The sequence below is a fragment of the Nomascus leucogenys genome, chromosome 3, assembly GCF_006542625.1.
Source record: "Nomascus leucogenys isolate Asia chromosome 3, Asia_NLE_v1, whole genome shotgun sequence".
NCBI classification, from domain to species: Eukaryota; Metazoa; Chordata; class Mammalia; order Primates; family Hylobatidae; genus Nomascus; species Nomascus leucogenys.
The window spans coordinates 145,054,868-145,067,515 of NC_044383.1; the positions used below are offsets into that span (position 1 = coordinate 145,054,868).

General features: G+C 42.5%; 1 protein-coding gene across 1 annotated transcript; it reads right to left on the bottom strand.

Moving 5' to 3' along the window:
• Positions 1–2,526: 2,526 nt before the first annotated feature.
• Positions 2,527–12,369, bottom strand: TAGAP (T cell activation RhoGTPase activating protein). The gene is made up of 9 exons (XM_030809919.1): positions 11,963–12,369; positions 11,821–11,874; positions 11,435–11,501; positions 9,947–10,113; positions 9,223–9,384; positions 8,573–8,682; positions 6,963–7,158; positions 5,643–5,757; positions 2,527–4,647 (listed from the first exon to the last, which is right to left on the bottom strand). Exons 1-9 carry the CDS (start codon positions 12,059–12,061, stop codon positions 3,350–3,352), a joined length of 2,268 nt encoding a protein of 755 aa, XP_030665779.1. The 5' UTR covers positions 12,062–12,369; the 3' UTR covers positions 2,527–3,349.
• Between the last annotated feature and the right edge of the window lie 279 nt (positions 12,370–12,648).

Consider the following 12,648-nt stretch of genomic DNA (forward strand, 5'->3'; position numbering starts at 1 on the left):
AACTGTTATTTGTTTTGTTAGCACTAAAAACCATAGCTGCGACTTCAGCTTCCAAGGGACCCCAGTGTGACACAGGTGTTGTATTTGTTGGGTTCAAGTTCTGGAGCAATCTTAGTTTTGCTAAGCTCCCGCAAAAGCACCTAACCTTGGTTAACTCCCACCAGTCAACATTTCTGGAACAAGTTTTAATTTCTTTCAGGCCTCAGTAGTGCTGGTGTGTGGGTGGGGGGCACAGTGCACAGTGTGTCAGCGCAGATAATCCGTGTATCATGGGCCATCCACCTCTCCCCCTCTTCACCGGAGGAGAGAGCGTCTCCCAGGGAATCAGACCTGAATTTAAGTTTAAGCTCCTAATTAGGCTTCCAACCCGGTTTTACTATACACTTTGCGTCAGGTACATCTGTGATTGTCCCATTTGTCATTAGTGTGGGCCCTTAGGAAGTCAATAGAGGACAGAACTCTGGTGTTCCTGGATCCTTGACTAAAGCATCATTTTAATGTATCTAAATCTCACTATAAGCCCTCGCTCTCTGGTTATGGTGAAATATTCAAATTATTGGCATATTCAAGGTATCTTTAAGTAGTATTTTGAAAAACTTGGTGTTATGGGTTGAATTGTGTCTTGCCCCATCCAAATTCATATGTTGAAGTCCTAATCCCCAACATCTCAGAATGTGACTATATTTGGAGAGAGGGTCTTTACAGAGGTAAAATGAGGTCATTAGGTTGGGTCCTAATCCAGTATAACTGGTGTCCTTAGAAGGGGAAATTTGGAGACAGACTCACGTAGAGGGAAGATAATGTGAAGAGACACAGGGAAGAGGCCATCTGTGCTAAGGAGAGAGCCCTGGAACCTATTCTCCCTCACAGCCCCAGAAGGAATCAACCCTGCTGAAAACTTGACCTTGGACCTCTGGATTTCAGAACTCTGAGACATACATTTCTGTGGTCTGAGCCGCCCGATCTACGGTACTTTTTACAGCAGCTCTCAAAAACTAATATACTTGGGAGCCAGGTTGGGAAAACCTATTTGAAAGGCAGATGGACTCCATAGATAGGAGTGGGGCTACCACACCGTGCAATATTTGAAATAGTCAACTGTTACTGTCTACACTGTTGAAAGACTAACAACGACATTTGCTTGGGCAGGGAGCTCCTAAACGTTCGTCAGCAAAATGTGCTATTCATTTGTGTAGAGGACTTCCAGTTTCATTCCGCTTTTTTAAAATAAGGAAATTTGGGTAGGGTTTTCATGACCTGAGTTGGGTTTTCGTGACCTGAGTAGGGTCACACAGAGATCAGGTGAGTGGTAAAGTGGGAATACATTTGTAGCTTCCTGTTTGTAGTCTTAGTGGTCTATTGATGGGAATCCTCTGATTCTCAGTAAGAAGTGGCTATTGTTAGAGGCACAGGATTTTTTTTTCAGTACTGAAATATTTAGCACAGTGCCTGGTACATGGTAAAGCTAAAATTGTAACTTGCTATTAGTGACCAACTCTGGAAAAGGACTGCTTTTCTTAAGTTAGCAGTCAGGTAAGCTCTGCCCCATGAAATTTATATATTATTGGGGCTTAATATTTTTATTATTTATTTATTAATTTTTTGAGACCGAGTCTCACTCTGTCACCCCGGCTGGAGGACAGTGGCATGATCTCGGCTCACTGCAACCTCTGCCTTCCAGATTCAAGTGATTCTCCTGCCTCAGCCTCCCAAGTAGCTGGGACTATGGCACCCACCACCACACCTGGCTATGTTTTGTATTTTTAGTAGAGATGGGGTTTCACCATGTTGGCTAGGCTGGTCTCAAACTCCCGATCTCAAATGATCTGCCCACCTCGGCCTCCCAAAGTGCTGGGATTACAGGCATGAGCCACCACGCCTGGCCCATCAATAAAGTATTTTTAATATTAGGTCTGAGTGTGCTGCCTTGAGCAGTCTATTTTACATTATTATTAACTTTGCACATTATTTATAAATCATCTCTGAAAAGACTCAACACAAAATATTTCTATAACAAATCAGAAGCATGCATGATGTTTTATTTTAAAAAGCTGATAAGGAAAATTGAAGTTGAGCATCTCTAAGATACTGGATAAATATCTTAATAATTGAGCAGTAAAGTTCTAATACATTACAAACATTTTACCATTATGTTTGCCAATAATTAAACAAACTGAGCATCGTAAGAATGAGGTGAGATGTAAAATTACTGGAAAGTTTAATTCACTAGAAATGAGAAATTTTACATTTGTTATGTTATCCTGTATTTGTGTACTAAATTTTTCTGGCAGAATGACTGCTTGCTGAAAAAAAATGTCTTAAAGTAGGTGCTTTTTTATGGTTTTGCAAATTCTGGAGAACAGGGACTGCTTCTTCCTAAACAAGATCCCCGGTCTTGCTGTTAGTCTAGAATAGTGAATATATATTCAATAAATGCTTGTTGAGTGAACCAACATGTGAATGATCTTCTTAGTGGATTTCTGTTAATTGAGGGAAAGGAGTTAACATGTCAATAAAAAGTGAACATTTTTACTTTCAAATAAGGAAGGCAATTTATTGTAGTGAAATTACATTGAAGTTTTATATATGACCCCCAATGCATATAAAATCATTTACCTCCACATTATAGGATAGGACATCATGAACTACAAAGAAACTCAAAGTGCTATAGATGAGTTAATATTGATGTAATACATTTTCATTAATCTGCCCAAATTTAATTGGATGATTGAAAGGACATGTTGAAGTGTTTTTCATGATTTTTTCTATGGCCCCTGCTTTTACTGGAGTTTTTAATGCCTTTGATGGCTCCAGACACTCAACTCTGTTCCTTGCAGTCTGTTTCTTTCTTCTATGGTGGTGATTAGTTATTGCAAGGCTGCTTATATAGAGTAATATATAGTTTACTCTAGTAAGGAGTAAACTTATACCAGAGATTTAAACATTTCTCTCTAAATGGAGTTTGTGGAAAATGTGAAAATTGGCATGACATTTGAGGCCACATTAAAAAAGCAAAGATAATTTTTAAACACTAACCAAGAGAAAAGTGCCCCAGGAAGCAAGGAACAGCAATGTACTTCACTGCAAGTTCACAAACGTGTGCAGGGATCATTAGACACTCTTTGCACCTAACACCTTATCTAGAATACATTTTATACATTTTTACATATTGCACAAATCCAGGTACACACAGACTATCTGATCGCCATGGCCATGGTGTAGCTATCCTCACTGAGGAGGGCTTTCCACAACTTTCTAAAGGAGCTTATTCAAGACCTTTTAAAAACAATCTACAGGCAGTTCTTTACAAGTCTCATATTTACAGGTAGCACAAGCTATGGCCTCCCTCCTAAATATACGATTCTTTGGCGTATTGGAATTGGTCAGCCTCAAAGACCGGCTGGCTACATCGTCGCACGAGACAGTCCCGCTTATTTCTCTGCACGGACTCGGAGACGGTCCTCAGCGGGAGGAGCTCAGGTCTCCCTGGGCCAGACACGTGCCCCAGAGAGTCCCCAAAAGCATGGACAGTTCTGCTGTGTTTCCATCGCTCAGGCAGGGGAGAGAGTCCGTGGCCAGGGAGTGGCTCTTTGCTGCCCCTGTGTCTTGAGTCCTCTACGTGGTGAGCAGGTGGAAGAGGGGGTAGGAGGCAGTCCGCCTCCAGCATCCTCGCCCTCATGCTCCCGACGGTCAGGCTCCCCGCGGTCTGGCTCCCGTAGGCCGCTAGTCTGGCTGCCGGGCCCTGCATGGCCTCTTCATAAGAGGGTGGGCTTCCAGGCCTCTCCCAGTCAGCTCCCTGGAACACATCATCCACCGAGAGGGCGTGGGGTCTCAGGCAGAAGCCGCGGGCTGTTTGGTTGTGGGTTTCAGACCCATTTTCCTGCACGATTCGGCCGGCAAGCTGGCTTTCCTTTCTAACACCCCTCGGGACGTGGTCCCTGGTAAAGTCTTGCGATTTCCCAGACCCCGCGCTGAGGTTTTTGGTCAGCACTTTTTTGTGAGGGGCAAAGGAGAAAGACATGGAGTGCTTTTTAATTTCTCGGCTGGGCTTGCCTTTTTCCGTCTTTGTGGTGAAAGACTGATGTCTGCTGAAGAAATTTCTTTTGGGACTGGAAGGAGAAGCCACGGGCGAGCTGTCAGAGGACGCGTCCAGCGAGCTGCTGGAGAAGGCTTTGAGAACCAGCGCCCGCGGGAGCACCGAACCCGGGGCCAAGTTCCTGATCTTCAGGTCCACCGGCCTCTTGGTTTTGCCTTGCACTGCAGGGAAGACCTCCTCTGGAAATGGGTCTTCAGCCTCCTCACTTTCCAAACAAGAGCCTACCCGGGGCACGGGGAAGTCCCCTTCACTCTTTGTTAGTGTTTGGTTTGTCACCCGGCTCTCGAGGCACTCCTGGGAGGACGGCATGCTGGGCTCTGAGTACCTCCTATCGGGCTGTGCGAGGGAGCTTTTCAGCCTGGCCACGGTGCTCACAATGGGCTCTGGGCTGACCTCTCGGGCATCCTGTGGGCCCCCACTATCCAAGCCAGCAGCTGTGGCCATGGGCACCTGGGGCTGCCTGCTGGGAGAGCTGATGCCACTGCTGCTGTTGGATTCCACATCAGGATCGTTGCTGTCGTAGGCTGAGTCATTCTGCAGGGTTGACACATCTGGGGGAAGTCAAGCAGCAGTTGAACGTTTGTTTGGGTTTATTTATTTATTTATTTTTATTTGTATTTTATTTATTTTATGTTTTTTGAGATGGAGTCTCGCTTTGTTCCCCAGGCTGGAGTGCAGTGATGTGATCTTGGCTCACTGCAACCTCTGCCTCCTGGTTTCAAGCGATTCTCCTGCCTCAGCCTCCTCAGTAGCTAGGATTACAGGTGCCCACCACCATGCCTTGCTATTTTTTCTATTTTTAGTAGAGACGGGGTTTCACCATGTTGGCTAGGCTGGTTTCGAACTCCTGATCTCAGGTGATCTGCCTGCCTTGGCCTCCCAAAGTGCTAGGATTACAGGTGTGAGCCACCGTGCACGGCCATTCAAGTTCTTTTAGAAATGAAATTTGCTACAGTTCGCCCTGCTCATACCAATCAGGGCACTAGGTGATTTATTAGCAGAACTACTTAGGGGCTTGATATGACAAGAAATGTACCGCATGAAAAGTTTGTTTCTTTCTGAATTTATTTTGACATCAGAAGAAAAATAGGGAAAGGAAATGAGTAAAGGAGGGAGGAAGGAGAGAAAGAGAGGAGAGAATAAGAAAAGAGAGAACAGCATTTCACTGAAAATTTATTGACCTTAATTTTTAAAACTGCTCCTTTTACTGGACCCATTTTCATTGTGATGGAGTCATATCCCATGAAGTGGAAACAAAAGTTTCTCACTCCAACTCTAGAGCTAAAGGTAGCTTAGTGAAATCAGCAGTGATTTGCGATGTACACTGGGAAGGGGGAAAGACTATCTGTGGGCTGAGGAGGCGCTGCAGGAAAAGCCCGGAGCAGGGTTTTCATGTTTAATGACTTCCTAATGGACTGGAGTCTAGTCCGACTCGGTGATTTGTGAAGGTAACTTCTGCCTCAAATATCAGAGATGCTTTACATTACTGGCAGACTGGCATGAACTTTTCCCTACAAACATAATCAAATGATAGCACATTCCATACCTGAACTGTCAGTGTGCTCCAGGGAGTCATCAGAAGTGATACTGGAATGCACTGGAATGTTCTCCCCAAATATTTCAAAGCAGTTATCGATGAGGAATTCCACCAATGTCTTCACCTGTGAGGAAAAGTAAGCAATTTGTCAGCTTGAAGACTTTTTTTTTTTTTTTTTTTTTTTTTTTTTTTTTTTTGGGAGGTGAGGAAGAATGGGGACACTGGAGTCAGGTGCCAAAATGAGAATCTGAGATCTTTTTTTTTTTTTTTTTTTTTTTTTTGAGATGGAGTCTCGCTCTGTCGCCCAGGCTGGAGTGCAGTGGCACAATCTCGGCTCACTGCAAGCTTCGCCTCCCGGGTTCACGCCATTCTCCTGCCTCAGCCTCTCCGAGTAGCTGGGACTACAGGCGCCTGCCACCACGCCCGGCTAATTTTTTGTATTTTTTAGTAGAGACGGGGTTTCACCGTGGTCTCGATCTCCTGACCTCGTGATCCGCCCTCCTCGGCCTCCCAAAGTGCTGGGATTACAAGCGTGAGCCACCGCGCCCGGCTGAGAATCTGAGATCTTTATGTGTCTGAAAAGAGCATACAGAAATTTGGGAATAATCAGATACTTTTTTTTTGAGACAGGCTCTTACTCTGTCACCAGGCTGGAGTGCAGTAGCCCGATCTCAGCTCAATGCAACCTCTGCCTCCTGGGCTCAAGCGATTCTTCTGCCTCAGCCTTCCGAGCAGCTGGGACTATGGGCGCCCGCCACCACGCCTGGCTAATTTTTTCTATTTTTAGTGGAGACGGGGTTTTGTCATGTTGCCCAGGCTGGTCTCAAACTCCCGAGCTCAGGCAATTCGCCTGCCTTGGCCTCCCAAAGTGCTGAGATTTCAGACGTGAGCCACCATGCCAACAATCATATGCATTAAAGTTAAATACTCCTTGGTGTTTTGAGACATGCATTTTAAATTTAAGAACTTAAAAAAATTTAAAGTATTAATAAAATTTTCATTTAAGTAAGTAGTTTCCCAGATTGATAGACTGATAGACTGTGGTGTACAAAACACAAAAACAAGAGGGCTTTTTTATATCGGGAGAGAGTGATGTAAACACTCGCAGCACTCGTCTGTCTCACAGATGACGGAAGACACAGATTTATTCAGTTTCATTAGATACATGTATCTGAGAGAGTGGAACTATGACAAAAGCATTTTGCATTTTATATTTTCACTGTGATTCTGAGTCAGTTGGAGACATTCAGAAGCATTTTATTGCCTGGACTTGGCAAACAGATGGTGAGATCAGAAGTTGGGGATTTCTCATCAGTAAGCAGAACAAACCTTGTTGTTGAGGTCCTTCTGGGCTTCAAATGACAGACTCTGGTCATTCTCCAGGGTGAGCATGTTGGGTCCAATGCAGATGGCCAGATTGCTGGAGTCCATCCTGTTGACCTCAGAGTTCTTGCTGATGAGATGCAGCACATAGACCAAGTGCTTGAGCAGCAGGAGGTTGGGCCGGGGGAGCTTATCTGCAACCCTGGAATCAAGTGGAGGGATGTTAGTTTTCAAAAAGGCTAATGGTCTTCGGTGTAGCAAGCTGACAGTTTCTGCCAAAACCAGACTTCCTTTAAAATGAGGAAGGTGCATTTTCACAAGTAATATTGTGAAATGCCCATTCAGACACTTCCAGTGGCAACTGACACAGAGTGAGACTGGTTAACCACAAGGTCTTGAGGAGCTCAGAAACTGGCCTTTGTAATTGGGACACCAATAACACAGCCCTTTATTATTTCTACAGAGCTTGAATTATGAAGGCAATCTGCATTAAACACCATAGTTTGCCTTTATGTTTAGAAAATAGTTTTGTTGAGTAATCATTTAGCCATGTAGAATTTCTTTCTGTTTCTAACACGGCTAGACTGGTTTTCTTGCCTTAAAACAAAGACAGAAACAAAACTATAATTACCAAACGAAGATGACACATTTTTACAACATTCTGAGAAATCTTTATGAAGACTAAATCAGTTTCTAAGGGCGTGTTCATAGTAAGGCGGCACTTAAATCGCAACATTGTTTCTAATGATAAGAAATTAGACTTCTTAAAGTCTCACTTCTTCAAAAATGAAATGGTGATTATTTTCATTTCTTAGAAGAAGGAATTGTTATAAAAATGCTTTATGTCTAGGTAGAAACTCATTGTGATAATCTTAGAATTTTCATTTTGGGACAGACATTTTAATGTCTTCAATTCTATACATATGTCATTGAAAGTATTTAGCCATGTGGGACAATTATAACATTTAGATAAACTTTCATAGGATGTGACAACCATGCTGACATTTCAAAGCTTGGGTTTTAGAATTCTCTAGTCACTAATAGATCACACTTTCCATTGCATATGTTATTATTTTTACTCTCACTGGAATTTGTTATTATATAGCTTTCATTTGGGTTAATTATAAGAAGATGAAATATGCTATGAAGTTTTATGAACAAAACAACTGCCCCCCACCACGCTGTCTGGCTGCATCCTGAGGGATGTTTTATGGGAGAACTGTTGCCTTGCATGACACCAGTCAATGCAGCTTAAAGATAACCCGGAATTCCCACACTTTGCTGGTGAGCCTGTGTTAAAGTTCTCAGGTCTGATTTTATCTCATACCTTTTTGAACATCTTACATTTTTAGACTTCCCTACCTCTTGGGATTTGTGAGGATTGAAGTTCACTTTCTACTTTTTGAAGAAATATTTCATTTGGCTAAAATTAAAATTCAAAAGTCCAGGGCACCCTCTGGTTTTTATTCTGGGAGTGGATGAGCAATTCCACTCGGATTTCCTAAACATCACAATTCTCATGGAAGAGGGATCATGAAGCATTTAGAAGGCTATGTAAAGAATCAAAAGACGGAGGCGATGCGGCCTGGCAGTCACTGATGACTTTGATGACTTACTGTTTCAGGGCCTCAATTCTGTCCTCCTCGTCCTGCATCTCCAGAGCACCCATCCACTCCTCAAAGAGGTCGCTTGAAAGTAGCTTCCGGGGGATACTTCTGAGGAAGTCCTGGGGGATGAGAGCGGGCTGTTGGCCTATTGGTACTGTACGATGCCCCATGTCCTCATTTTCACCTGATTTTCGTTCCATTGCAGGGTGTTCTATGCTTAGCCCATCATAGATTGTGCCCCTTCATTCCTGCATTTGATGAATCCAGGGAACCCCCTCTCTGACACCCTTGGCCTCTCTGCAACTTTCTAACATCAGGCAGAGTCAGAGGCACCATCCCCGGGTGGGTGTGTTCTGAGGGGCCACTGGATTTTGATATATGGATTCTGCCAAGGAACAATCAAATTGCCTGTACTTGGCAAAGTTTTGGGAGAGCAGAATGCATCACTTTCTGTTGGATGCATCACTTTCTGTTGGAATCTGAGGTCACAGAAACAGAGGTGCTTACTAAATAAATAAATAAAGGTCTTAACGAAAAAAATTAAACTCCAAGATCAGTGTACCTTGCTGTGTGGGGAGAAGAGCCTATTTCTTGCATCCTGAGAACGAGTGTGTCAGGGCCACTTGGCAGGTTATTTGGCGCAAGTATGTTGAACTCACCTTAAAGACCACAGCGAGGAGGTGCACGGGGAGCCTCTCCAGATCCACCACATCCCCAGAGTTGAGCTCCTCCTTCAGCTCCTTGCGGGCTTTCTCGTTGGCTGCTCTCCTGAATATCCCTTCCGTTGAAGGGCCTTTAAGGCATAGAATAGTGAGAATGTCCTAAAGGAAACAGCAATAGGAACAGGAAAGGGTTACCCTTCTTCTCTAGTATACTGAGATAGTCTTAACAGGAATATTGATGTCAGATTTTGCTTTCAGTCCAGTTGCTATCAGTGGCCTTCCTCAACCCTGCTATTTTTCTAAGAGGAGACAAATTGTGAAAGCTCTAATTTTGCACTTTCTAAAATCACTTTGGAGCTCTCTCCTTTCCAATACTTCCATATGAACATTGGATTTCGGATCACAAAGTCTATATTCTGTTTCCCCCTTTTGACTTTTCAGAAGCTAAAAGTCTTCAGCATTCTCCACTCTGTGAAGTCAGAGGAATGGAGGGACCATAGCTCTGAGCTTATTGGCAAATACAACTAATTTCAATTTCTGGAATGGAAGCAGTCAGATATTCTTCTGACTGCACACGTATGTGGGAGTGCCATGTCGAAGAGTGGAAAATATGGAAGATCAGTCCCTACAAACTTAATAGGAGAAAGACATTCAGATTTCCCGAGTATTTTGCGTGTCCAATTGAAAACTGAAGTAGGTTTATGAGAGAATGCACCCCTACCTGGATGGGTCTGGGGAGTGTGTCGCTGTCACCACAGATAATTGACAAGGGCTGATCAAATAGCGGTGCTTTCAAGTCTGTCTCCAAAGCCCCAGAAAAATCTGATGCAGGGGAGAGTCTTCTCATGAGAAAGGGCCAGGACAGCACCTTCTTTCTCTTCTTAACTTCTACAGCCAAGAAAACAAGGCAATGAGAAAAATTAGACTACAGTGTTAATAAGCAAAGATCCAGGTAAGAAAATGGGTATCGTTGGCCACATAATGTGGTCTATAGTATGCGATATGAGAAAAATAATTTTGAAAACTTGAGAAAGCAAAGGGCGTGAATCTTAATCTAGAAAAACCAACCGATAAACAAGCACACTGTTACCAGGGCAACCAGTTCCCTAAACAGCAACACCAGGGTTCCTCAAGGCCTCCACCTTTCCTGTTTTCACTCTTTCCAGCTGTTTGCTACAGAAAATTAGCAAAACCTGACTGTGCTGATCATAAACAACCATCTTAACTTACTGGCCTGAATAACTATAGAGGAAGTTTCTGATATGAAATAAATTATTTTGATTTCCTCCTTTAGCGACGAAAACGAAGCTTAAAAGGTGAGGAAGTGACTTGCTCAATATCTTTTCGAAGGCATATAGCAACCCTTAGTAGCCACGCAGGCACTCAACAGCCACTAGAGGGAGCTAACACCATTCTTCCTTCCAGGTGACCGGTCACCTGGGTTTTCCTGGTTGCTGCTTTAGGACAGAGGCAAATACGAATCGCTGCGGGAAGGCTTGAACCCAGATCTCGCAACTGGGAATTATCAGCAAAACGTTATCAAGATATTCTGTCCTTCCGAAATCCACAAGATGTGTGTGCAATGGATATTGCAATCTCAAAAATTTCCTTCTTTCTTTTCTTTTCCTTCCTTCCTTCTCTTTTTTACTAATTATAAAGGCTATATTTTCTAAATGCATTGGCATCTGTTTGTATACATTTTAGATTGGCAAGTGGAAGCATGATGGGAAAGAAGTGGCCTGTCTTTATGGTTCAGGAGAACTGGGTCAGGGTTACGCTATAATGAAATGCATTATGAAAAAAATTGAGAGTGAATGGTGGGTCGTTTGGGATTTGAGATCAGCGACAGTTGCTTCATAGGCTCTTGGATGCATTCTCCATAAGTGGAGGAAGAAAATGGAAAAGACATTGTGTGTTTTTCAAATGTGTGCATGCTAATTGTCGAAACATACATGGCCAGGAGATGAACTGCATTAAAAACCCTTGGCAGAACTGGGGATTCTTTATGGAGAGTCTCTTTCCTCTCCCGGCACTCCCTGCTCTAGTGAGTTGGAGCACACCTGCCATTTAAGGGTTAATGTTCTGCGGTCTTTAACAGAATACTTATACAAAAAAAATTCCTAGTAGAGTAAAAGCGCTGTGGTTTTGCAAACCAAGAACACTGGTTGTTAGCACTTACATAAAAGATCAGTATGTTTTTAAAACTCACCAATGAGCTGGCAAATACTGTCTTCACTCTCACATGATGCCAACAGGGGATGTTCCTTGATATCACCCTAAAAACATTTTTATTTCAGTTAAATATAGTGACTGAAGAAACCTATCGAGTCTTTCCCCACAAAACACACATACAACATTTTATTCATGTTAAAAATGAAGTCAGTAGAGTGCATTGATGTTTTTTCTAGCTTCTAGAAGCAATATTAAAGATTGGCATCATATAAGATCCTAATTAATGTGTTTAATTTACTACATGTGTGATGTTAATTTACTACTCTGATAATTAATATTCAACCCAAATAATATTCAATTAAAACAGAAAGTTTTCCACCTTCTCACAGTACAGATAAAAAGTTTTAAAAATTGCTTTCTTACCTCTGATTGACATTCGATTAGTGTCTCCATATTATTGGCATTTAGTGTTTTTGACTAAAAGAGAAAACATAAAATTAGGTAAATATCTCTTGGCCCTTGCCTCTAGGAGACGTGAATGAATAAATGTGAGAGGGTCACTCACAGCATTGTGGCTGCTTCTCAGCTTCATCAGTATTGGAGCTGACTGTCCAGAGGTGGATTTCACTCCCGTGTGGCTGTGGCTCTGTCTACAACGAATCATATGGAAAGGAGTTAGGAGGGACACACATAGTAGGTTGGCCACTTTCCATGCCGCTTTGCCAAAGCACAGAGTTTGAAACTGTTTATTTATTTATTTTTCTATTTTGCCATTTTTTCAATTGCCTTTACTTTGGAAAAAAACTATTACGTAGACAAGTTTTCATTTAAAGTCAGTTCTGTGTTACCAGATGTCGTATGTTGTTAAGAACAGCGTCTGAACACAATTATTTCTAAATTATTTAAGCCAACTATCTTTACCACTCTAAACGTTGTTACCAATTTATTCCGTTCCCATCAAGAGATAATCTGGATATCAATTACATTAACATTTTAAATTAACATTAACTTTTTTGGGTGAGTGATGACTATATGGCAGCTATCGTGGTAGGTGCTTTGCATGGATTTTCTCATCTAATCCAAAAAGGAAAAAAAAACATACCCCAGGATGCTAAAATAGTAAACAGAAACAAAGATAACATTTACAGAATTCCTACACCAAAAAGGTGCAGCCTTCACGTTGAAGCAAAGCTTTCTTTGTCCTGAGACTTTGTAAAGTGAGAGCATATTCCACGGGACAGATGTTTTCTG

Excerpts from the sequence above, each read along its gene's own strand:
- TAGAP (XM_030809919.1), bottom strand. The coding sequence starts at position 12,061 with ATGATTCGTTGTAGACAGAGCCACAGCCACACGGGAGTGAAATCCACC. Across the intron at positions 11,502-11,820 it reads TAATCGAATGTCAATCAGAG|GGTGATATCAAGGAACATCC; the intron begins GTAAGAAAGCAA and ends AAATGTTTTTAG. Across the intron at positions 4,648-5,642 it reads GGAGCACACTGACAGTTCAG|ATGTGTCAACCCTGCAGAAT; the intron begins GTATGGAATGTG and ends GACTTCCCCCAG.